Source organism: Tamandua tetradactyla, chromosome 2, assembly GCF_023851605.1.
Source record: "Tamandua tetradactyla isolate mTamTet1 chromosome 2, mTamTet1.pri, whole genome shotgun sequence".
Taxonomy (NCBI): domain Eukaryota; kingdom Metazoa; phylum Chordata; class Mammalia; order Pilosa; family Myrmecophagidae; genus Tamandua; species Tamandua tetradactyla.
Window position 1 is genome coordinate 154893994 of NC_135328.1, and position 27534 is coordinate 154921527.

General features: G+C 42.0%; 1 protein-coding gene across 2 annotated transcripts in view; it reads right to left on the reverse strand.

Moving 5' to 3' along the window:
- PGBD5 (piggyBac transposable element derived 5) overlaps nucleotides 1–27534 on the reverse strand; it is a 104740-nt gene that overhangs the window by 66627 nt on the left and 10579 nt on the right. The window contains exon 1 of one of the 2 annotated variants that reach the window (XM_077149418.1): nucleotides 18878–19428. The exons of the other annotated variant lie outside the window; for it this stretch is intronic. Within the exon in view, the coding sequence (XP_077005533.1) occupies nucleotides 18878–19076 (199 nt within the window). The 5' untranslated portion in view covers nucleotides 19077–19428. Of the gene's footprint in view, nucleotides 1–18877; nucleotides 19429–27534 lie in introns of those variants that run through there. 2 annotated transcript variants of the gene reach the window in all.

Sequence of the window (27534 nt, forward strand, 5' to 3'; positions counted from 1 at the left end):
GCGCACACACAACTGCAGACAGGAGGGTTTAAGGAGACCTGCTGGGGAAGCCTAGTGTCTGCTGGCAGTGCTGTCCAACTGTGTTCTCTGCAGAGATGGAATAATGAGGACCATGCTTTCTTCAGTGTCCATGGTACTGCAGAGCTTATAAACTGCTTTCATACACGCTCTCTCGTGCTGTTCTCACAGCAAAGACTCTTGAACACCTAAGATTTCACTCCTGTTATAAGGAAACTGGAGGCTTAATGAAGTGGAGGAATTTACCTTAATTGCAAACTTAGAGCCGGAAATCAAACCCAGGTGTTTGATCGCCACGTCCAGAAGGCAGCTATTCTCCATTTGCTCCCCCTTCTGCTGGTGACACACTTAGCCACCATGTTTCCCACAGAACATCCCACGCCCTGATGCGTGGGGTGTGTTCACAATGCAGATTGGTGCCAAGAGACTTCTCCCTCAGGCAGATACATGCCACCAGCCTCACCTCTGGGCATCTCTGGGGGCCTTCATTCTAGATTCTGGAGGGGCTGCATTCCCTGCTGGCCTCTCTGGTGCTGGTGAGTCACGGCACCTTCCTGGATGACAGAGGCAGCCCTGCTTTGGGTGGAATCCGTTATGGCATCTCTACCAGATGGTGGGTGCTGGATGTCGCACGGAGCAGCTCACCAGACGTCTTGCTTCCAACACCAAGCTGAAGGCTGCACCCTCCCCCAGCCTGGGCTGCCACCGAGCACACTCCTTGGCTGCGGCAGCCGCACAGTGCGGTGTAAATGTCAATCGCCATTTAAATTTCTATTATTGTCATCTTCTTCCTGAACCTGAGTGACTCCCTGCGAGAACAGGGGAGCCCTCCAAGGCCTAATGCAAATCCTAGCCACCCACCCCGCCCCGCTCAGGGCTTTTCTGGTACTCTCTTTCCTCTTCCAACTCCACAGCCAGGCGGCCAGGAGTGAGCAGGAGCCGCCCCCTCCTGCCTCTGCAATCACGTTACCTCCCAGCAGTCCTCCTCCGTCTGCCCTAAACCCTGGTCCTCTCAGACCCCAGTTTCCTCCCAGGGCCAGGCTAACCCCCCACCCCCAGTGGTGGCCACACTGTTCCTTCCAGCCAGAATGGCCCTTCCTGCCTTTCCCCTCACCCCCACATATGCATCTTCTCCAGAACTTACAAAACCTAGCTCAACTGTGACCTTTCTCATGGATCTTTTGTTCCCGTTCTCATCTTTAATAAACGCACTCCTTCCTCTGGATTTTCAAGACTTTTAGATCTTTTTCAGAAAGCAATGCACTTTCTCCTGTGGACTACTGTTATTTATACTTTTATACTGTAAGCTTTGGTCACACCTACTTCTCTTTTGTGGGCCCTCCTCGTTACTTTCTCCTACAGTTCTTATGCCAGTAGGAACTGATCAATGACATGGAATTGTAAAGTGAACAAACCACTGCTCCCAGAGTCAGCTCTGTAGGTGACAGGGCAGAATCACTCTCAAGTTGTTGAGGAAGGTCCCAAAAGCCCATCCTGTACACAGCCTCAGAGCCTCTTTGACTGGCAGAAAATACTGGTGAGGGCAGACTCTGGCCAGCTGCATAGCTTATTTTCTGCTAAGAAAAAAAGTGAGCCTATTTCCTTACACGAGCACATGATTCAAAGTCAGTAATCTAAAGGACCGTCTCACTGGTGGCTGTTCCTGTGCATGTGGTCAGATCAGCCCCTTTTTCTGAGGCTCTGTGATGTTAAAGGCTCTTCCCCAAAGTCCATGTGCCATGGAGGGCACTGTTACACACTAACCACTTTTTTTTTCCTAATATTTTTTTTGCCCTTTTTCTAATTCTAGGCCTAAACCATACTTGTTTCTTAACAAGTAGTTGAGTCAGGGTCAAGAGAGAAGGTACTATGAGGGAGGCTAATTTGTTGCTGGCTCAGAAATAAGGGAATCCTGGAAATGAGGTTATAAGTGAGGCCATTTAGAACATCCTTTAAAGCACATTTCTTGTCTGTGTGTGCACATTTCTTGTGTGTGTGTGTGTCTGTTTTTTAAGATTCTTAGAAATCTTAAAAGTGTGCATAAATGATACTACATACACATCTGCACTGCTACTCGTCTGCTAGAGGTTTCACGTTGTTGTTGTTTTTTTTAATTAAGAATGCTTCCATTTCCATCCTCTAAAAATATCTAGGGTCTAAAAGAAAAAGGAAAACGGTAAATGTGCCTTTCTAAAACCTCAATGAGGCTCTCCCGGTACCTGAGGTACAGGATAGGCCATCTGGATTTACAATGTCCAGTGAGAACCTAGAATTCTATTTTTTCTATAAGCACTGATTTTTATTTTGGTTTAAGGACAAAAGGTTCTACAGTTAGGTTGCACATATTTTCCCAATTCAGGTTTCCTTTCCCAAAACCCCTTCCTGCATTTGGAATATTATCCAACAATAAGGCACAACACCATATCCGCAATTGAGCCTATATTTGCGACACGTTTCACAAAATTATCTAAATATATAAAAGTTTTTACTAAATTACCAAGAATAATGACAGCAATCTCAAAGGAAAAACCATCAAAGGATCTGAACAATGTATATAAACAAAAGAAAAGACCAATAAGTAAATGAATATATGTTTAATCACACTATAAATCAAATAACCATTGGTGATGTGGTACCATTTATTTCCATCAAATTATCAAATATTTAAAAAGAAGGATAACTGCCACAATTGGAAATGGGCATCTGCACTACTGATGACAGTGAAATATGGGAACTTTTATCAAAGATCTTAAAAGGGGCATCCTCTTCTACTAACATAACACAGGTAGACAGACAAAGGCATCTGGTGTAAGGGTGTGCATTACAGCATGATGATAAAAGTGAAGTTTTGTATAAAACCTAAACGTTCAATAATAAGAGACTGGTTATCAGTAAATGACAGCACATTTATAAAATGCAATATTAGGCAGCCATTTAAAATGATGTAGTTCAGTACTCTCTTAAATTTTAATGCCCATAAAAATCACCTGGGGATATTGTTAAAAGGCAGATTCTGATTCGGTAGGTCTGGGTGGGGCCCAGGAAGCTGCCCAGTGATGCCAATAATACTGTTCCATAAGCCACATGTTAGGTAGTAAGGATGCGGATGGATCTTTATTGATAAGAGCTTATTTACTTTGTAATGTTATAAATCAGTAGAATATGAGTTCATTTTTAAATTAAGATGACAGATGGTTATTTGGAAAGATATTAGCCAAAATTCAAATAATGCTTAGCTTAAAGTGGTGGGAATTTAGGGTGGTATTTGTTTGTTTGGGTTTTTTTTTTTTTTTGCTTATATGTATTTTCTACAAAAAACGAGTGTCCCTCAGGTACATTAAAGGTAGAAATTAGTACTGACTCTGCAAACCTGTGATATTAGGGGTCCGTGCCCATGGGCCACCTGTCCCAGATGGGGCTTTAAGATTGCGCAAATTTCTCATCCTGTCACCACTTAAGTAGAATCTCAGTCAAGCTTCCTTTTCCAAAATCAAAACATCTTAAGGATTCTTTTTATTTTCCCTGTTATGTAAAAGCTGTAGTTCTGGCTCTTTAAAACACTGCATAAAATTCTTCCTTAAAATACAAGACAATTACTTGCCAATCCCCTGCTGCAGAGAGGAAACCTTGTCATTACCAAGCATATGCCACTCAATTCAAAGTCAGGGCCCCACCGCCAGAAGACTGCACTGTGATTCAGCAAACAAGAGGCGACAGCGAGCCATCCTGGAGAATCTACAGCCAAATTCTGAAAACACCAAATACGTGCAACTGAAATGTGAACCCCAGGGCTGTGCATGAACATATCACATGAGGGAAAAAAAATGTTAAAGGCTCTTCCACTCAGCATGCAGGGCTGACAGGCAAAGCAAAGGCAGCAATTTTCACTGTCACCTTTGATAAGAGCAAAGTTGAATTCAGCAACTAAATGGATATTTACTTTACGAAAATACTTTAACCAGGATCCTCTCCACAGCCCAGGGAAGAATAAATAAGTGACGGCACCTAGAAAGTCAACAGTTTCTGGACCAACAACAGGATTTCTGGAAACAGCTTAAGAGAAACGTGTCTAAGCACTAAAAGGAGGAAGGAAGTGGGGACTGGAACAAATATTTAATCAATTACCTATTGGGACAGAGAACTGTGTTAAGGACTTTAAAATGCTATTTCCTATAATCACCACAACATCCACTTTACGGATGAGGAAACTGAGGTTAAGAGACAGCAGGTGGGTGCTCAGGTGGTTCAGTGGTACAAGGCCTGCCTTCCATGTGGGAGACCCGAGTTCAATTTCTGGACCATGCACCACCCCTACCCAAACAAAAAAAAACAGCAGGCATAAGGACAGAGCCAAATAAACCTGGGATCCTGGTTTTGCCCCTTATCACCTGTGTGCCATCAGATGCATCCCTTCTATCCACTAAGTTTTTGTTTCTTCATGTGTAAAATGTGGATAATAAAATGACCCCACATGCTTGTTATGAAGCTGAATTGAAAACACATACGGCAACTGTCTAGTAGAATGCCCAGCACATGTAGGTGTTCGATAAAGAGAAAGGAGATATTTTGTCCTTTACCCAAGGAACCCCGGCCCTTCCTACATGACAGAGGCAGGATTTGAATCTGGGTCCCTCTCGCCCCAGAGACGCTGTACAAAATCACATTGCACCAGGCTGTACCCACCTGGCCAAGTTTTCAAAACACACATCCCTCAGAACTCTTTTCCCTTCCCCCTGCTCCCCCACACCATGCAGTCAAAATCTACATTTCACCAAACTGTCTAAAGTCAAATGTCGCAATATTTGACCTCTTTTGACTACTTTAGTTCCTCATTTTTATTAACAGGATACTCTATAACTGAATTCAAATGGTTGAAATGCATGCTCCAATAGCTCCCCCATTGTCACTCTGCAGTTTCCCTGACCTTCTTTCCGAAAGGTATTCCCCCAAAGAAATCAGGAATCTTCTTCTGTCCCTTCACCAAACCACCTCCTTTTAGGTCAGGAAGTTTTTCAACCATGCTTGGTTTGACTCACATCAAATGGACAAGTATGCTGGTAGTTTTCCCACATTCTATTACCACTGATTATTCCTGAAATCACTGATAGGGGGATGACTAACCTAATTTGACAGTCTTCATCTTTGTTTCTCTCATCCCTTGGCTTCCATCCCCTTCACTGCTCATTCTGCCAGCCCACACAGCCTTTTGTCCACAAGACAGGAGCACAGAGCTTCCTTCCACCGGAATAGGTCTTGTTTGCAAAGCCAGAATTGGAGATAAAAAGCAAGGTAAAGCCAGCTAATGGCCAGGTGCCTGCACAACTCGTCAGGCTTCTGAGAAGTAGGCTCTCAGGCCAGCGCACAGAACCCAGCTAGGTACCCCCGCAAACTCCAACCAGAAAAAACTTAAACGGAGACCCAGTGACCTTTCAGTCAAGGACTAAAAATGACAAACATTTAGCTAGTCTGTAGCACCTTGCATGTGCCTTCATAATATATGCATTTCCTCTAACCCAAGAGTTTGCCCAGGATTGTCCTGGAATTTTAGCATTGGAAGCCCTGGGTCCCAGGAAACCTCTCAGTCCTGTGCAAACATAACACCCCCAGCCTCCACGGGTGAATGAATGCATGAACTCCATGAGATCAGAGGTGCACAGATTACAAAAATGGGCCCTGAGCGGGTCAGCCCGGCCAGCATCAGCGGCACTGGGTTCAAGAGCACACAGTTAGCAAACTACAGAGCTGACCCTGATAACTCTTCTCATTATTTTACTATGGAAAAACTCCCACTAGTGGAACTTCTTGAAACTCCATCATTAGAATTCTGTTCCTTTGAGTCAAGAGCCTTTATAGAAGGAGGAGGAGATGAAGGCAGAGAGGCATCTGGGGCCAACGAAACCACGCAGGGCCTTGCTGGCAGCAGGGAGAGGATGCGGGGAGCTTTACATCCCTTTAAAAATGAAAAACCTCAAAAATGTTCAGGTAGGGAAACAAATCATTAGCACTGACATCTCAATATAATGTCTTTATCAGCTCTTTCTTAAGCGTCAAAAGAAGTTCTAATAGGGAGAAAGAAAGGAGGAGGGAGAAGACATAACTTGCAAGGGCTGAGCTCAGTGTAGGACCCACGTCCCCTGCACAAATTTTACCCATTTCACAACATTATCATTTTCCTTTCCACTAGCTTTAAGCAGAACAGCTGAGAGACCTTTTCCATTTATTTAACTTATGCTTTCTCATCTTGAAGTAGCATGGAGAGGAATTTAGCATAGCATGCCTATTTCTCCAAACTGCTTCTGTTCCTGGATACAGATACATTCATGTCTCCAAACACAGAAAGGTGCCATGGGCAGCGCTACTCAAGCTTAAATATGCACAGAAACCCCCGGAGGTCTTGCTAAAATACAGATTCTGATTCAGCAGGTCTGGGGAAGGCCCTAGATCAGCTCCCAGGCGATGCCCATGCTGCTGGTACCACACTTTGAGATACCAGGCTCAGGAGGAGAAAGAGAGATGTGCTGCAGATTAGGAGCAGGTGGGAAGTGGGATGCTTCTTCCCTGGCAGTCACTTCTATTGTGAAGCCTCAAATGACAACAGAGAAGACTAAATAATTTCTCAATTTTATTCAACGAGGAGTGGCTAATGTTTGGGAACTCAGATGCCTGATTTCCTCATTCTGGGCTGCTGGGTTGCCCCACCTGGAGGGGCACATTCACCTTTGAACTCTCTGAGGATGGCACCCCCAGAGGTACCTGACTATGACGTAGGCCACTGGCAGAAATGAAATGCTGGAGAGCTATTCCACCCCCCACCCCATCCTCCATTTATCACAGAGTCCCGTGTTTGATGTCCCAGGAATCTCACACAGGGTCAAGAAGAGGTCTTCTCAGTAGCCAAGACAGATGACAACAAAGTTGTTTACAATACTCAAACCCCGATAATTTTTATTTCAACACAATACTTGGGCTGTGGTGACGAAGAGCTCAAATGAAACAACAAAATAGCGTCTAGGAAAGAACCTGGCCCCCCAGGAGATGCTCAACTAACCAGTGGGAGCCATTACAGAAGTTCTCCTACCCCTTTTCTATTGTCCATGATCCCTTCTTGCTACTGTTGACCGACCATTCCTCATCTTCATTTCCTTCCCTCGCCTTTCCAGTTTTGTCATTTCTGAGAGATGAGGTCTGGGTAAGCCAGACACGGAAACCAAGTAGATCTATATTATTATCACCATGTCTCCCAGATAAGATTCTGAATCTATAAACATGGCTCAAATGTCATTTCCTACTGCAGAGAGTTAAATTCTATATAAAGCAGTATTTATGGTCATTCACTGCCCACCAGGGGAGTTTCGGGGCCCTGGAGATTCATTTTAATACATTCATATAAAGTACAACTTAAAATTGCTCATGCTAGTATCCCTGAGTTGTTTGGTCTATTATTTTAAATCTGTCTACCGGGGTAAATCGATGTTCACTAACAGCAATATTTTAACTAACATTTCCTACAAATTTTTGAATTACTGTTTTTTTCATGTACCAAACAAAAAGATTCTGGATTGGATTAAATTTCAGTGCTAAACTAACTATAAAATATTGAGGCTAAGGATTGCAGGGAGGTGATAATTAGGGCTAGGTAGCACCATGGCCCCACTGATAGAGTTACTTTTAAGCTGGAACTGTCCGACTATCTCATTTTGAATGTTCCAGCAAGTTTCCAGGGAGGAGGTACAGGTCTACAATTGTGTCCTGAAAGATAAGTAGGTGTTAGCCAAGTAGATCGGATGCAAAGGATATTTTAGACAAAGAAAACAGCACATTCAGGGAATAGCAAGCAGGTTGGAATATGCAAAATGGAAGTTAATAGGATCAATGTGGCAATGAGTGAGGGACTGCATGTTTTGATTTTATCTTCTCAGAGGCCAAAGAGAGCAAATGTGTGACTCACAGGCTGCCACTTCCTACTTCCCCACACAAGGCAGACATAACTAATTAAATGTGGAACTCTTTTCTACTGAACACAGCAGCTACTACCAATCAATTAGTGTTGGCACAAAACCTGAGACCTGGCACTCCTGCTATTCTGGCAATGCAGAGCTGCTGAAGGACTTTGAATAAGGGATGGAAAAGATGGTATTTGTATTCTTAAAAGATCACAGGCTAGGGAGACTTCAACCTAGAGGTTGTGTTGGATGGAACCCATGAGACAGGACAAGCTTTCCCAGGCAGGGTGTGAGGATTTAGAAGGAGGTCGAGGACTGAGCTCTGGCTTTGAGCAGGCCAAGCAACACAAGCGGGGGTGAGGTGGGGGTGCTTTCTGCCACAACCTTCTTATGATCAGCATTGTGCCCTCATTCAAACAAGTGCTGAATCTTCCCCTATGCCACAGCATGAGAACTGCTGTCGCCTCTCCTTGTTGACCGCCATTTGAAAACCGCCAAGGGATTATGTGCACAGAGAATGTGGCTGAGAGGCCTACACTCTTGGTGAGCTGCCTCTGTCAACTCTGAGGATGGTGACCTGCCTGGAAGCAAAACAACAGAGCACCTGCTACTGCCTGGATCTTTGGTTGAGTCAGGCCAGAGCATAAGAAAGAACAGGAAGGCCTGCAGGTAGGAAAGGGGAAAGAGGTGACTCAGACGCAGCCACCCATCAGCCCTCTTCTCTGCAGCTTTCTTCTATGGCCCACCTTGATCCTTCCATCGTGTGGAGACCAGGAGGACCCTGCACCCAGGCTTTGGGCCACTACTGGGGCAGTGGTGGGCTTCATCCTTCAGCTAAGCACCCTCTCTTTTCCATGTGTGTAGATAATGCTTGAACGTTCTGTGGGGTTGCAAAACCCTTAGAGAATCTGAGAAAGCCATGACATTTTTTCTCATGCAAATAAACAGACACACTTATATGTAAAATGGTTCTTAAAATAGTATAGGTTCCAAGGGCCCTCCCAGACTTTATCCAGGGGACTTCTAAGAACTCATGCTCTTCAATATTTCTGCAGACAGGGAAGTGGAGCCTTTTAACTTCGTCGGCATCATAGGCATGCCCAGGAACTGATATTTTAAAAGGGCTTATGGAAATATTCAAGCCCTGAAAAAGCTTTATTGACACCATAATATAAAAAACAGAATTGGAAAATACAATCAAAATATTTAATTAAAATAGATAAAATTTAACCTTATGCCAAATGGTCAATGGCAGTAACTCAGCTCACAATATTATGTACAATTCATAAGGAAGAATATAATATTTTGAAATAATTTGGGATGGGTCTTGAAAATCTTAACCTTGCCCATATGTGAGAGTGCCTGGGTCAGGGAAAAGTATCACCTTCTACCCTGTACCCACCTTTATTTAAAGGGAGAAACTGAGGTCCAGAGTGGAAATGGTTTACCCAAGATCACACTGCCAGGAAATGGGAGGGTGGGAAAACAAAACACAGCCCTGGAAGTCAGCAGCTGGGGCTAGGCTGGGATATTTTATATAATTATTAAATGCCCCCAGAATACAAACAATAATTGAACCTCAGTGGAACACGACAGAGACAAGGGCCCTCTGCAACCTTCAAAACAACTAAACGGGATGACTGCTTCTTTAGTGTGGTGGGTTCCAGCTCCATGTTAACCCTCCCACCTCCAGACATAAATAACCGAGATGCTTAGTCCTTGTCCCTGTATCTGGACATCATCCAATCCAGAACTTTCCTTTGCGTCCTTCAACCAGCCTTAGAATTACCCAGCAGAAGCCCAGAGCCTGTAATAAACTCTTCCCGACTCCCTCTTACCCAGACATCCAAGGTTCTTCTGGTGTGTACTCTCACTGCAGCAAACTAAGAAACCTGAATTGGTTTGAGGGCAGCTGTGTTCCTGGTGGTTTCTGTGGGTGGACTTCAAAAGGGAGAAGCCCATGTCCACAGTAAGGTATTTCGCCCAGAGATAGGATGTGGTATCAGGTTTTCAAACACCTCTCACCGCTACCTGTGCCACCCCTCTGACAGCCAGGCTTGCTCCTGCAGCTCAGCATCACTGGGCTAGGGAAATGCTTGGTTGCAGCATTTTGAGGGGCTGATTCATCATGTGTGGGTTTTATCAGGTGCTCAAGGCCAGTGTCTCCACCTCCCTTCCATTCTGACTGGTCCTAGCAATAGGCTTAGTACACCAGAAAAGCAATGGGGAAGATGGCCTAAGGACAGATTTTCCTGGCCAAATATCAGGGTGGTAGCAGGAGGGGTAGGGGTGGGGAGCTTACAATAATTGCTGGCAAAGGCTTAATTACAATATCTAAAGTGAGGGTCCAAGACAGTGTTCTCGTTCACGCTATTAATCAGTCATCAAAATATTTATGAAGGATTTAGAGACTGCATATGGTGCTACAGTTGAGCAATTTTCCAATTTGCTCTCTCATTTTCTCCCCTAGAAAAAAAATATTAGTTTTCTCTCCTTGCCCTCAGGGATGTGACAGAGGTTTCAACGATAGAGACATTCTTTAATCATGTCATAATAAAATGGTATATACTAAGGTGCAGCCCTTTTATGATGCTGGTATTAGTAAAACGTATACCACGCTATGCTAACGTAACTTTAAACCTCTGCCTTCTCCTTCTCAATACCCTGTGGGCTACATCACAAAATGTCTTTTTTTTTTTTGAGGGGAGGGTGCATGGTCCAGGAATCGAACCCGAGTCCCCCACACGGAAGGCGAGCATTCTACCACTGCACCACCCATGTACCCAGCTACATCACAATATGCCTTTGAGTCTCATAGTAGAACAGTTTTCAGGACCATGATTTAAACTATATGATGTTGTGAAGACAGAGCTGTATTTGGTCATCAGTAAAGCACAGCTCCCACAGTCTTTTTGGTGCAAGTAAGAGAACGTGTTAGTTCCAAGAAAAATAAACCTCATCCTCTTCATTTCTAGTAACCAATAAATAGAATGGGCTTTACAATTATGTGATGCCCCAAATGCTTTGCACTAATGTCTCATTAAACCATGAGATAAAAATGAGCCATAAATTGCACGCCTTGCTTCCACACTCTGTAGCAGACTGAGCCTGCCCTAGAGAAAAGGACAAAGCTGCCTTCTCTTCTACGAGGAGCCAGATACACCAGTCCTGCTGGGCATTCACTAATTTTAATGATGTGGTTAGAAAAGAAAGGAAAATGAAATAAACTTTTCATAGAAGAAAAGCTGCAGTGATACCTATTAGGAGAGTAGAGTTTAGTTACCCAGATTTCCAAGTGAAAAATCTTCCTTTTTTTTTTCTTTTAAGCACTTGGATGAGTGTTCATAGCGACAATCCAAAATTAACCCCTGCCTTTCTCCATGTTGCTCAGTGGCAGCCCATGTAGTGAAGCAGGGCTTCTGAAGCAAACTGGGGACAGCAAGTGATTCTGGCAGGGCCAAGATGAAGGATCTTCTCAATCAGAGGCTGGAAAGGGGGTGTGAGAGGTGTCAGTCAGTGTCTACAGGCTTTAGGATATCACAGATCAATAACAACTAAGAAAAATAAAAGGAACCACCTTGGTTTACCAATGTTGAGTTTGGCAACTAAAAAACATCAAGTCTCCTTCCCACAAAAAATCTTTGTCTATGATTTACCAACCCTATTTGGTAAATCCCCACCACCACCCCAAAAAATAAAAAATAAAAAAATAAAAAATTCAACAAATGGTGCTGCAATAACAGGATAGGCACAGGGAAAAAGCATGAAATGTGACCCCCACCATATAGCATACAAAAAAAAAAAGTGGAATGCCTGATTCTAGACCTCACACATCAGTAATAGTGCTACCAATATTTCTACCAAAATAAGGTGCATTCCTTACTTGATATCTCAACTTGAAAGCATGCGGTACCCCAGTTAGTCTAACTGGTCACCATTTCAGGGCACAGGTGATCCCTACGATCACCATCAAACAGCCAATATTTCTGGTCATCCTCAAATGCTGTCTCAGTTTTCCCTCCACGCATACACCCTGCGTCCCTGGAAGCTTAAGCGTGGAGAAGGCAATTACCATTTACATTTCTGAGAAAGGTTCACACCCGTGGTATCTACTTATTGCAGCAAGATGGAAAGAGGAGCAAATAAAGGTGGGGTGTGGGGAAGAAGTCTAAACTTTAGACTTGGTCTCGACCACTGTCTCTCATGTGCCTGAGACCTCCCTGGCCCCCAGCTACACCCCGTGGCTGCACCGGGCAATGAGAAAAATGAGAAGAGAGGTGGGTGCTGATTTGGCAATGGCACCTGGAAGCTCCAAGACTCGTGGCCCGGGCAAGGCCCACCTAGGGTCAGCCCTTCCAGGACACCAGGGTCATCTGCGAGCCTCCTCTGCCCCAACACAGAGCCCCCCACCCCCAGTCTGTTCCTCCAGGGGCATCCGAGCCTCCTTTTTAAGTTAGAGCTTCAAATTCGTTTAATTCCAGGCAGCTTTTTTCTTCCTCCAAAGTTCAGCTAAAAAAAAAAAAAAAAAGCCAAACTGTATTTCAAGTCTGTTCTACCCTTTTACCCTCTCTACATCTCCCCTTTCCGTGTTCTATGGGAACATGGCCTCTGCGGGAACGCTGTCTAGATCTCCTACCCCTAAAAACTTTGCTCCACAGCTGCCAAAGCCCAGGCACCCACTGGGTCCCCACGGCCCACTTCTCCAGACGTGACATGTGTCTCTCCTGGTGACTGAATGGCTCCTCGGCAGCTCCGTCCCCTCACCGCACTCCTTCCTGCTTGGGGTTCGGGCAAGAGTTCACCCCCAGAAACCTCTGCAGTCCCCAACAAAGCCTTTGCCCACCTGCCCCGCGACACTGGGCTGTTACCCACGTGCTCTGCTCTGTGGCCTGGGACTGGCCGCCGGAGGCAGAGCTGCAAAGAAAGGCAGGGGTACAGGGGCAGGCAGCGCCTGGCTAAAGAGAGCAGCCGGGGCAGCTTAGCCCAAGAGCCGCAGGGAAAGGAGAAACAGCTGCACTGGACGGGGGTGGGGGGGTGGGGGGAGACACGGGGCTGTGGAAGACCCCACCCAGACACACACTGCTGCAAAGCATGTCCAGAGACCACTGGGGAGGGGCGGGGAGGTTGCAGAGTTGGGGAAAGATGAGAGAAACACTTCCCTTCACTTTTCCAGCTCACTCTTTTCCTCTCTTGCTCATTTAGTTTCTCTGGCTGAGCTACAGATCTGCCATAATCTGGGACCTCTCATTCAAATTCCGCCTATAGCTCCTCAAAGAAACACAACACCCCCCCACCCCCACCCCCACCCCCGCGCGCGCGCGCGCGCGCGCGCACACACACACACACACACACACACACACACACAAATCCTTTACCAAGGTTTTCCACAACACAGGCTCATTAACTTTGATCTCCATCCTACAGATCAGTGTAGCTGACCACAGCCCAGTTCCCTCCCCTCACAGGGCTCCTATAAAATAATCCTGTGAACCAGAGCAAAGCACACTCTGTAAACTCTGCCCAAATCACCCTCCCCCTTAAAGCTCCACAGGAGACCAGCTCTGACCCCTTCCTTCTGTGGCTCTCTGGCATGGTGTCTGTGGTCCCTCTGTACGTGCGCACGGGATCTTGTTCTCCTCCTCCATTCCTCACCTCCCCACCCTTTCAGGTTCTCAGCCCTGGGGACTTCTTGCCTGGTTTTGCAAGTCAGGGCGTTGTCAGAGCTAAAGCAGGTTTGCAGCATCCACAGGATACATGGCTACTGCCTCCTGTCCCCATCCAGCTTGGGTTGGTCACTGCCTCCTCAACCTTGTGACACCCCACAGGGGCTGAGGACAGCACACATGCAGGGGTCAAAGGAAGACCTTGGATTCAAGAATGGACAATCCAGGTTCCACCTGACTCACCCATGGATTAACGTGAGACCTTGGGCAGGTCACTCCCCTCTGAGAGCCTCCGTCTCCTTATGGGGGTTATAAAGGCTCTGCCATTAAGGGGAAAGGACCCTAATCATGGGGTTGTTGCGAGGACCAGAGAGAACAGTGTATATAATATAAGCCCATGTGTAGCGTGCTGTGTAAAACAGCCACTCCATTTTAAAAGTCACGTTGTACATCAGATGAAAATTCCATGAAAGCTCATGGAACAATGGACCATTTCTAGGGGTCTGGAGACTCAGCTGAGTCCTTTCTAAAAAGACAGCTTGGAGGCACACTGGTGCCACTGGCAAGACAGTTTCGTCCAGGCTGGTGGCCTGATTCCAGGAGCTGGTAATTCACACTCTGCTGAGCTCTATACCTGCCTGCCCGTATGCACATGCACACTTACACACTCGCTGAAAACCACCTACCTTGGCAATGCTAAATGAAATTTCCGTCCATGTCCCAGCTCAGGAATTTAAAAGGGAAGGGAAACTTTCAAGCTGTGCTGGTTTATCAAGTACAACTACCATCTAGCTTTGTTAATCTCATGGCTAGATTCTCCAATTTAAGTTCAGGAGACTGTTTCCCTAACTATGAAATCTGAGATAAAAACTTCCCAGTAGCATTCAAATAGAAAAAGTAAAAATTTTAGAATTTGCAGTTCTAAGGAACAATATTTAATTCAGAATCAAGTTTTTCTCTTATTCCCTCAAATTATCCTAGACTTCTTCAGATTCCTAGTTTTTGACATTTGAGGTGACATTTTTGTGAAGGAGGACAAATCTTTAAGTGGCAAATGAATCCAAGCAACAAGGGAGGCCTTTACACATATTTATCAAGTTTATCCCTAAGAATAATGTTATAAAAATAATTGTAATTACCCGAAGAAATCACCATAAGTACTAGGATAATATTTTTGTTCAAAACCTTCTCAGGGAATACATGGGTGAACGCATACACAAAAAATTAATGAAGCAATGACTTAAGATTGTGTGCACTTCTCTGTAGGTATGTTTTACTTCAAACAAACAAAAAAGGTAAAAAGTCAAAACCTTCCTCAAGGAAGATTGATAGTTTCATAACTTCTAAGCTGGATGACATTTTCCTTATTTGACTTGCTTTCTTTAGAGCTTAACCACAAGAAGCTGCCAGGAAGATTCCAGCTCTAAAGCTGTGCACTTGACAGAACGCAAAGTTTGCTTTGGAGACGGCACGCCAAGCCCCGGCACATCAGCTCCTCGGCTCAGGAGCCACATCCTGCCTGGCATGCAATTCTTCCCAGGTCCAGGGCTACAGAGAGAGACAGAGAGAGAGAAAGAGAGAGAGACTCATTTCCCTCCCCTATGGATCTGCCAGAACAGCTTTAATGAATTGCTTTCCAGTGGCACATCTGGTCTACCAGAAGCAGTTCCTTAGCGCTGTCCCGGGGGGCAAAGGGCTGCGAAGGTACACACAAATGAGGCAGCTGCCTCTTAACCCCTTAGAGTCCAGCCTCTCTGCCTTACTTTATCTTTCGCTCTCTTTAGCACGGGATATTGAGTGCAAAGTAGATGCTCAGAATAGGACCGTGTTTGATTCATTCCTGGGGTCTTAGACAGAAAACCTATCCATGAATACAGACCATAAATTCTTAGGTGGCAGAGCCAAATCTTCTTCACTCCTTGCATCCTCATAGCTCCCGTACTAAGCTGGGTATTCAGTGCTGAAGACCTTAAAACCCAGTTTCCTTGCTCTCCAAATCTGAACACTGCCTCCCTCAGGGCTTGCAGTTCCACATTAAGTAAGAGTCAAACATCAGCATTGGGGGAAACAGGATGCAAAAGGGTGCTCTGATTAGGCAGCACGGAAAAGAGCAGAAAGACAGACCTAGGAAGCAGGCAGAACCTTTCCCCACAAACTAAAGGAGTCTTTCAAAAGTTGTCTTATTACTTGCAACCCTGACAATTACTATGGTTCAGGCTGTCTAAGATGCAGCTCATCAATTAGCAAAAACATTCCCAGATAGGATTATCAAATTCAGCAAATTAAAATGCAGAATATCTACAGTCAGGCTTGAATTTCAGATAAACAAAAAAATTGCATAGGGGCATGCTTACACTAAAAAAATTATTTCTGGTTTATATGGAATTGGCAGTCCTTTATTTTACCTGTCAACCCTATTCCCGGGCTATAGCCTTCCCTTCTTTGTTAGCATATACTTGGCATCTTCCCAGGGAGCTCATCTCCCCACGGGAGCTGACTACTCAGGGAGCAGGAGATCTTGCCCAGGGGCCCCAAAGGAGCTGATCTTCTCAGAAGGGCTCTGTCAGTGACCAACTCCAGCACAGCTAATCCCTCTCCTTGGCCCAGTCCCTTTCCAAAGCCCCTCCCTTTTGGCTTACACTCTGGAAAGCCATAAAGCTCCACCTCTTTGGGACCTATGAGCACAGCTAGAATGGACAATGCACACTAGAAGCCTCCAAGTCTGGTCCTCAGGTATCTACTATCACTTGCTACCACCATCACCAATTATAATAATATTAATAATAAAATGAGAAAGGAAGGGGGTAAAATGGCTAAAAATGTGTCAGGAAGATACTTGCTGATGGCATCTTCACATGCAAATCCAAAATTTTAGCAAAATGATGCCAATTTCTTCCGGCAAAGTTGCTGGAGAGTCCTCTAACAATTCAATTCCTAAGGTCTTAATCATTCCATCCATCAAAGTGTCCAGTTGGTTCTAATCTCACAATATCTATGGCATCTGGACTCTTCTCACCATCTCCGCTGCTCCACGGTTTCTCACCAAAATTACTGCAAGAGCCAGATCTCACTCTTGCCCTTCTATGGTCTGTTCTTAACCAGCAGCCAGAGTTCTGCCACTCCTTTGTGTGAAGCACTACAAAGGCTTGTAGCTTACTCAAAGTGAAAGCTAAGTTCTCATGGCCTGTGACACCCTCCGTGACCAGCTTCCCACCTCTTATCCCTCTGACTTCGCTTCCTGCCACTCTCCCCCTTGCTCACCCCCTCAGCTACTCGAGTCTTGCCAACTTCCTTGCTCATCCTTGAAATCGCCACCCCTCCTGCCATGCACACATTCACTTGGGGCCCTACATTGGCCATATCTCTGCCTGGATGGCTCCTCCCCGAGATATCCACTTGGCTACCACCCTCAGCAATGAAGTCTTTGCCCACATCCTACCTTCTCAATGCAGCCCATTTGTCCACACTCTTTAATTCTTGCCTCCCTATCCCTGCCCTCTCACTCCTAAGCCCCTAATCTTGTCTACTGTTTCCTTTTTCCAAGGTACTTTTCTTTCAAACAGGCTATTCATTTATTACATTTATTGCTTATCATCTGCATCCCCCTTTATAATATATATGCTATGCAGATAGGACTCTACTTTGTTTACTGATACATACATACCTAGAGCCTAGAACAGTGCTGGAAACATAGTTGGTGCTCAATATATATTTGTTTCCATCACCCTCCACTGCATGGATAAAGAAGCCAAACATTTACTGAGTACCTGTGGGGGGCAGGCTCTTTGGAAGGGGCTTTATCAGTGTCAGATAACTTAGTGTTCTGCTACTTAGACTGAAGTTCCTCCATTTTATAAATGAGAAAACTGACTCAGAGAGATCACTCAGCTACCAAATAACAGACTCAGGATTCAGACCCAGATATGAAGGCCACATGCAGTCTATCAGCACCCTGCAAAACATATTCATCACCTGCAGTCATCAAGGAAGCACCAGTTTTGTCTTCAGCACTTATCATTTCCCAGCAGGGACAGCATGAGAGAAATGGACTATTGGAACACAGAGTGGGCCATATCCCTTCAGAGAGGCTGGATTTGACTCCTGGGTCCCAGGGTGCGTGCCGTGGCTCCAATCCTCCCCTCCAGTGGAGACATGGCCAATGTGTACCACATATCCGTAATGCACCTAGCCGGTGGGGTGGGTACATAAATGTGTCTAACACAGTCTGTGGCTTGCAGTAAATGCTCAATAATTGCTTGGTAATATTGAGATGGCATTTCTTACAGGGAACTCCTGACTTGTCACATGGAGGAAGTCAGGGTAAACTGCCTGTTGCTTGTGGCAAGAGAGAAATGTGAGCAGCAAGAAAAGAGCACTGAGGAGAGCCTTGGCTCCCAGGCTCTGAGAGGCAAAGAAGCTGAACAGTTAGGTGATGCTCTCTGCCCCAGAGCCTGAGAGAGGAGGAGCAGAGGGGACTCCGGGATGCTTTTGTAGACATCAGCTGTGGGCTGGAAATTGGCCTGCTTCTATATCACCGTATCACAAAGAGGAGGCTGCTTCCTCTCCCACCACAGGCAGGCCTGCCAACCCTGGGGGGACGCCACCAGATTTAGACCCCAGTGAGCCTATCATGAAAGATAACCACCTTTCTAAGGGTCTCAGCAGCCAGAGAGAGGACGATCAGTCAGAAGAAACAGAATACACATCCAGAAAAAGAGAGGTTCTATAGAACACAAACGACAACTTGAATTTTAATTAAAATAATATTAGCACTCAGCAAGATTCAACTGCAACATACAGAAAAAAATACATTTCATATAACTAAAAAGAATGATTTACGAACAAACGACTCTTTAGACAAACCAAGGGTGAGAGTGGTCATACATGATTCTCGACTCAACTAAGTCAGAAGATTAAATACAAGAAAAATCAAAGTATAACAAATAGTAAAACTAACAAAGTAAAAGTAAGAAGAGATGGTAATCAAAACTAAGATATGAGGCTTTGAGATTCCATCCAGAGACCTAATATGCACTAATAGGAGTTTCCCAGGAAGAAGAAAAACAGATGGAGTGACACTATAGGTCATCAAATTCTGGGCATTGATGATAAGGAAAAACACGTACAGGCATATGTCTACATCTTCATCCAAGCAATTACAAGACCAATCCTTGTCAGAAAGAACTAGTCAGAACTCTAAAAATAAAGAAAAGAAAAGACAAAGAAAACCCTTCTGGCAGAATGAATTCATACCTGAAAAAAGACAGAGACCTAGGCCAGCCTTGGACAATGGAATGACACCATAACAGTGGAAGGTGGAGTAAATTCTATGGAACATGGAAAGAAAGAGACTGCATCTCAAGAAAGGTTTCCCTAGAAATGACATTATTCTGCCATTATGACAAAAGAAAAAGATACCTGAAGCTAAGAATTCAGAGTCTACCAGTACCATAGTTGATAAACACAACTAAGGAGGATCCTGACGACAAATGATCCAGAACCAAGATTCCATGATAGGAAAAAGAGACTAGGAAAATGGTTTCAATGAGTCAGAATGGTCTTGGCCTTTGCAAGGTTGAATGGCTGATGTCTACTTCTTCAATGTCACTTCTGACGTCCTCAAATTTATGTGTGATCGATGGTCACTTAACTGTGTAGATTCACATTATGCCTAAGTAGTGTAACTATCTCACTGATTTGCATAACACATGCAATTCAGACTTTAATTAATATCTAAATATTCACCTTCATGTACAATTAAGCATTGTAGATATAACTCAGACTGAAATTATCCCTATGTGCTTTATATGCTGAAATTCTATAAATTCTATAAAGTATAAATGCATGATTATTACAAGAGCAAAATTTTGAACTAATTAAAGATATTATAGAAACCAGTAACTTTAAAAACAAAATATTAAGACATTAAGAGCTTATAAACAGTTAAGTGGAGAAATAGGTTAACCATTAATACTAGTATTACAAATAATAAGAGTACATTGACCAGATAACTTTAGAAAGAACAACTCATCCTTTTTGAACAATTATAAAATTAAATAAAAATATAAAGCAGAAAAACAGTTTAGATTATATCATAATTATAATCTTTGCAGAATTATTTCATGTACTTCTTTTCATAATATTAAACCAAATAGCCCTTTAGGAATTTTATAGTCATTTAATTTCATTCAGGCAATAAGTATTTCAAGAAAAAGTCTATTTGGGAATCCTTTATGTAAGAAAATGAATTAAAAGCAGAAAGCTAAATTTGCCAGCTTAAAAATACAGGAATAGAAAATAAAAATCCCACAATCACGGATGATAATACCCATGATAACACGTTCAATCTAAACCCAAAAACGAATTCACAGAACATGAAAAAAAGAAAGAGTTAAAGAAAAGTTTTACTTTCATTAATTAAATGATGAAATACAAGAGTTTACAACAATGCTTTAAGAAGAGAATTTCTTGTAGTTTTAAAGTATAGAGACTATTGCTACACTAAAAAGCACGCTGAAATGATTGCTGGAGACTACCTACCATTTCAGTAGAAAGATGAAGTTAGAAGATGAAGTATTACTGAGATTTGCCCAAATTATGACTCCTAGTTATAAAATTCCTTCTGGAAAACATGTCACTGAAAAAAAAATCCCCCTCTGAATGAATGTGCTTCTTTAACTTGCACTGCAGACATCTGGGTGTGCAAACACATCCAGGAGACCTTTGAAGCTTGGTTGCCTGGTGGATTAATGACAAATTCAGCCACGTGTGTCTGCCTTTCCTGCTGTCCCAGAAATTTCTGGATAACCAAACTGATGTGTCATGAGAGTACAAGTGTACCTTGAGTATATGCATTGTCTCCTCCAGGAAAGATGCTGAAACTGACACTCATGTACCAAAAGCTATTATGCAGATGGAAATTCAGAAATCATTTTCTCTTGATAGAAAAACATACTGTTCCATTGCCATATTCCAAGTTTTTCTCAAGTTATTTCACGAGGTAGCAATTGCATATAAAGACATTAGATATAAAAAACACTATGAGTAACAGCAATATCTGAAATTTACTCCTGAAACTATTCGAAGAACGTCTTCAAGCAGCAAACAAAGTGATTTGTGGGACTATGTTATGCAATTGCATCATATCCATAGATTGAGCAAATCCTCAAATCCAGCTGTTGAAAAAGGATAAGTCTACCTTAGAGAGCTATTGGAGAGGAAGGTGGAGACATTACTACTGGAAGTAGCCTATGTTGGCAGAGGTAGACAAAAATACCTAGCTTCTTTCCCAACCTCAACTGAAAGTAAGCATCCCTTTATTTCACTAATGAGCAGGTTACAGACTACAGGTGCAGTTAAGCTGCTGACAGCACGAGAAATTACTATTCCTATACTATGTTGTCAACCTTTTACATTTTGATTCCTAAAAGTGTCAATAAAATGTAAATGCTTTTTTCTTTTTTAATGAAACTTCACATCTATTCTTGTATTCTAGAGGTTGACTCTGCAAGGTGGGATTTGTTTCAGCCTTGATTTAAGCAAATACTCAGCCAGTGGACACATATGGTTGGTACATCTCATGTGTGCGTGTGTATATATGTGTGTGTAGTGTGTGTGTGCAATATAAAAGGATACTAAGAAATTCCTTTGAACTGTATGTGACAAAAAGTTAAATTAGGAGCCTAGATAGAGAAGATCTTATTCTGGGGAAAATCACATGTTGTTTTCAAATGACTATAGAGAAATATGTATTTAATTATGAAGAATGGCAGAAGAAATGGACAAAAACATTGTCAGAATGGAGTAAATTATGGTCAATTGGGTGGGCCATGGTGGCTCACTGGCAGAGTTCTCAACTGCCATGCCAGGAGACCAGGGTTCAATTTCTGGTGCCTGCCCATGTAAAAAATAAAAATAAAAATAAAAATAAATTATGGTCAATTGATTTTCAACTGCCAAAATAATTCAGTGGATAAAGGTACTCTTTTCAATAAATGGTGCTGGGACAACTGGACATTCACATGCAAAAAGAATGAAGTTGGACCCCTACCTCACATCATATACAAAAAATAACTCAAAATGAATCAAAGACCTAAATATAAAAGCTAAAACTATAAAACTCTTAGAAGAAAACATACGGATAAATCTCAGTAAGCTTGGATTTGGCAATGGTTTCATAGATATGACACCAAAAATACAAGCAACAAAAGAATAAACAGCTCAACTAGACGTCATCAAAATGAAAAACTTTTGTGCTTCAAAGGACACCACCAAGAAAGTGAAAAGACAACCAAATGAATGTGAAAAAATATTTGCAAAACATGTATCTGAAACCTGTAATTGAAGAACAATTACAACTCAAATGGGCAAAGGATATGCACAGAGATTTCTCAAAAGAAGATACACAAAAGTCAATAAACGCACGAAAAGATGCTCAATGTCATTAATCATGGGGAAACGTAAACCAAAACCACAAGCTACTACTTGGAAAATAAAACAAACAAACAAAAAAACAAAGTAGCAAGTGTTAGTGAGAATGTGGTGAAACTGGAACCCTACACAGACATTGTTAGTAAAATGATGCAGTGCTTTGGAAAAAAGTCTGGCAATTCCTCAAAAGTTAAAACAAAGAAATGTGATAAGACCCAGCAACTATTTCCCGAGGTACCCGAGAGGAATGAAAACATGCTTGTGCATGGATGTTAATAGCAGCATTATTCATCACAGCCAAAAATTGTAGAAACAACCCGAATGTCCATCAATGGATGAATGGATAAACAAAATTTAGTATATGCACACAAAGGAATATTAATTGGCTATAAAAAGGAATGAAGTACTGATCCTTGGTACAACATGGATGAATTTTGAAAACATTATACTATGTGAAATAATCCTACAAAAACCCCACAATATATGATTTCATTTCTATGAAATGGCCACAATGAGCAAATCCACAGACACAGAAAGTATATCGATGCTTGCCAAGGGCTGAGAGAGATAAAAGGGTTAGGGAGCTGATGACTAAAGATTTCTTTGTGGGGTGATGAAAATCATCGAAAATTGATTGTGGTAACAGGTATATAACTCTGAAAATATTCTAAAAGCCATTAAATTGTACACTTTTATTAGGTGAATTGCATGTATAAGGACTATATCTTAATAATTAATAAAGTTGTTACCAAAAAAAAAGAAAGAGAAATTCCACATTATCAAGTAAAAAAAAAAAAAAGAACTTGACCAAAACATCAAAAATGAAGAAAAGAGAAAAAGTAAAATAAATAAAATAAGATGGTAGGAAAAAAATCATGCCTATTTGTAATTACTTTAAAAGTGTACAGATTGACAGATTAGTGTGATGCCCTGATATATCCCAGAGTGATTTGGGCAGAGAATAAAAAAGTGTTCACAAATTTGGGGAGACAGAGGAAATATTCAACTTTCCCATCTGCAAAATTCCTGATATTCTCACAAGCAGTGGGGACAACCAATGTAATAGGCTGCGCCCTCGATCTTGGGGTTTGCCCCTTTGAAACTTATTCCTGAAAAGGAGAAGCTAAACCTACTTATAACTATGCCCAAGAGTCACCCCCAGAACCTCTTTTGCTGCTTAGATGTGGCCCCTCTAAGGCAACTTGTCAGGTAAACTCGCTGCCCTCCCCTCTAAGTGGGACATGACTCCCAGGGGTGTAAATCTCCCTGGCAACATGGGACAGGACTCCCGGGACCCAGCATCATGGGATTGAGAAAGTCTTCTAGACCAAAAGGGGGAAGAGAGAAATGAGACAAAATAAAGTCTCAGTGGCTGAGAGATTTCAAACAGAGTCGAGAGGTCATCCTGGAGGTTATTCTGATAACTTATATAGATATCCCCTTTTTAGTTTATGGTGCATTGGAGTGGATAGAGGGAAGTACATGAAACTGTTGAACTGTATCTTAGTAGCTGTGCTGGTTTGAAAGGAAGTATGCCCCCTAAGAAAAGCCATGTTTTAATATAAATCCCATTTCTTAAAGGTAGAATAATCTCTATTCAATACTGTATATTTGAAACTGTGATGAGATCATCTCCCTGGTTGATGTGATTTAGTTAAGAATGGTTGTTAAACTGGATTAGAGGATGATCTGTCTCCACCCATTTGAGTGGATCTTGATTAGTTTCTGAAGTCCTATAAAAGAGGAAACATTTTGGAGATTGAGAGAGACTCAGAGAGAGCAGAGAATGCTGCAGCACCATGAAGCAGAGAGTCCACCAGCCAGCGACCTTTGGAGATGAAGAAGGAAAACGCCTCCCGGGGAGCTTCACGAAATAGGAAGCCAGGAGAGAAAGCTAGCAGATGATGCCATATTTGCCATGCACCCTTCCAGCCGAGAGAGAAGCCCTGACTGTGTTCACCATGTGCCGTCTCACTTGAGAGAGAGACCCTGAACTTCATCGGCCTTCTTGAACCAAGGTATCTTTGCCCGGATGCCTTTGATTGGACATTTCTATAGACTTGTTTTAATTGGGACATTTTCTCGGCCTTAGATCTGTAAACTAGCAACTCATTAAATTCCCCTTGTTAAAAGCCATTCCTTTTCTGGTATATTGCATTCTAGCAGCTAGCAAACTAGAACAGTAGCCTTGATTCTTGAAGACAACTGTATAACTATATAGCTTTTACAATGTGACCATGTGATTATGTAATCCTTATGTTTGATGCGCCCTTTATCCAGGGTGTGGACAGATGAATACAAAAATTTTAAAAATTTGAAAGGGTACAGCCTGATTTCTGCAACTAAACTAAAAAATCTGTCAGGTTGCTTTACAAATACATATCCAGCTACATGCTATAAGAAAATAGAATAAAATCACAAAAACAGGTTGAAAATAAAGGCTAGACAAGGAGATACCAATGAAATGCAAAGAAAGAATGCAGGAGTAGCAAATTAATCCTAAACATGCTAGATTTAAGGTTAACTGTATAAGTTGGATAAAGAGGGACATTATTAAGGGCACTATTCGGGTAGAACAAATAAAAGGTAGAAACATTGTATGCATCAAACAATACAGAAGTTAGAAACTTAGAAATGCAAAAATAAAGTAAAAATTTAGCCCTTCAAAATGCAAATATCTAGGAGGGAGGAAAAATAGATACAATGATAGAAAGAAAAATATCCTTATTTCCCTCAAATAAAAAAAATACATCTTTTCTTACATTTAAAAAGATTAATTGCATAGTTGGCAACAAAGAAAACCTTTACAAACCTTTTCCATTGAAGATTAAAGGGTATTTCTTTGATCACAATCTACTAAAATTCAAACTAATAACAAGGATATCAAAATTTCTTAACTACTTGGAAATTAAGACCTATATTCTTGGATTCCCCTTAGATCAAAGAAATAAAAAGGGAGATTGACAAAGCTTTAGAAAGCAATAGAAAGGAGAAATACTTCATATGAAAACTTATAAAATATACAAGAATTTCTGCTCTGAAGAGTTTGTTAGTGTCAAAAGTCTTCATTATTAGAGAAAGTTAAAAAAGTAACAAAAAGGAACTTTGCATCTTCAGCAATTAGAAAAGGGACAGCTCAATAAATCAAAATAAGTTAAAATGAAAAAATTTGAAACTATTAAAAAAGCAAAAAATTAAGTACAAAAATGGCAAATGAACTCAAAGCATGCTCTTTAAAAGGACCAATAAAAAACAAAAGCACACACCTTACATGACCAGTTAAGGATGAGAGAGAGAGAAGGTGGGGGTGGGGTGGGAGGTGGAGAGAGGGAAAATAGATGTGGGAAGAGAGAATGGAAGGAAGGGGAAAGACAGGGGGATATGCAAAAATTGAAAATGCAGATATATAAGCAAATGCAGAAGAGATAAGGAACATTTTAAAAATTAAAACTTCATAGAACTTTATGAAAACAAATTTGAAAATCCTAGAAGAAAGGGACTATTTCTTAGGAAACCAAATTTATCAACTAAGTCAAGAAGTGGAAACATGCAGAAAAAGATACCAAGACCAGATAGGGTCACAGTTGTGATTTATCTAACCTTTAAATCTACTTTTTTTTTGTTTCTAAGCTGCTAGTTTCCACCCATACAATGGGTTGGTTTAACAATAGGAAATTATTGGCTGACGATCTCTGAGGCTAGAAGGCTTGCTTCCTACCAAGTTGGAATGGGTAGGGTCGGTATATTCTGTCTCGCCAGCAGTCTTTAGGGTTCTTTGGCTTTCCATCACATGGCAACGTACATGGCAGCATCTGCTTTCTCTTCTGCACTCCACTGACTTCCAGCTTCTGGCTGCTCCCTGTGCTTCTCTTTCCATATCCAATTTCCTTTGCTGATAGGACTTTAGCCAAACTGAATTAACGTTCACCCCCATTCTGTTTGGGGACAACTTAACTAATGACATCTTCATTGGTCCTATTTACAAAAGGGTTCATACCCACAAGACCAGGGATTGGGACCTGGACATGCCTTTTGTGGGGGTCATGATTCAATCCCCAACAGTACTATTAAACTCTAACAGGCAAGTTTTTCTTAATAAAAGCTAATTCATTTTATGAAACCAATACCCAAATCCGATGGAGATGAGATGAAAGGGGGGACACTTATAAATCTGACTTATGACTGACTAATAACAGAAACTATGAACTAATATTAGCAAACAACAGAATTCAGCCATTTATCAAGGAAACATATATCCTGATAACAACTTGAATTTATTCCAGGATGTTAGGGTGGCTGGGGAAATCAATGAAATGTACTTCATCAACAAATGAAATCTGATAAAACTTAGGACCTAACCAACAGATGCGAAAAAGGCATTTGATAAAAGTTTAGCAGCCATTCCCTATAAAAACTAAGTAATAGGAATAGATGAAAAAACTATTCATGAAATGTTATTGGATAAGAAGAGCTAGATAGAAAGGTATCTAAAATGAGTCCATACTTGCTACACAATGACAACACATATATATTACATAAGAAATATGTTTGTAGAGGAGCAACAAGTTGTCAAAATGGATTGTAGGGGACAGAGATGGGTGGGAAGGAGACGGGAGAGGAAGAGAGAGGAATCCAAGCACCCCCAAAAGGAAAATGGAGTAAAAAACCATGTATTATATATTAATGCATGTAAATAAAATTATATATATTTTCGTATATATTTTAGTATTAAAAGATCCAAGAAAAGATGTATTCCTTTTGTTTTTAATTTCACAATCATCACTTTCTTTCCCGTAACCAGTTACAGGATAACACGCTTTGTTACAAATGTTAACATTAGTTATGTTCACATGAAAATGTCAATCAGAGTATTGGTTGCAGGTCAGAATTGAGGTATGCCTATTCATAGCTCATTGCTCATTGCTATGCAGAGCCAAACTTCTGATTCACCAACCACCAAATTCTACTTCTGAAAGCATTACGTCAGAGCTGTTAAAGAGCGCAGTTTTGTGGAAACAATCCATGGGTTTTCCTTGGTTCCATATGCATCTATCACCTTTACTGTGGCTCTAAAGGAGTTTAGGAGGTCAGAACCCAGAGGCTCTCATTTAGTCCCTAGAGCCTCCTCTCCATGGAGATGTCAGTTTAGGGGCAGAGCCGGGATGGATGCCCAAAGGGTGACTATCTTTCTCCAAAGCTCTTTCCGCCACATCATAGGGGTTTTCTGAGAAAGGCAGCTGCAGATATTCACTTCTTCCTGCCAAAGTATTCCACACACACAATCTTAAAAATTTTGGTTTGTTTTCTCTCAGTCATTCCAGGTTCCCTGATGTAACTCACCATCTCCCTGAATTTATCTAAATCTTTTTCAAAATTTTTGTATTTCTTCTCTGTCCATACTTCTCAGAGATAATGTCTTTAAATAGACTAAACAGTATGAATTTACACTTTGTATTATTTACCTACAATTTACCACCTTC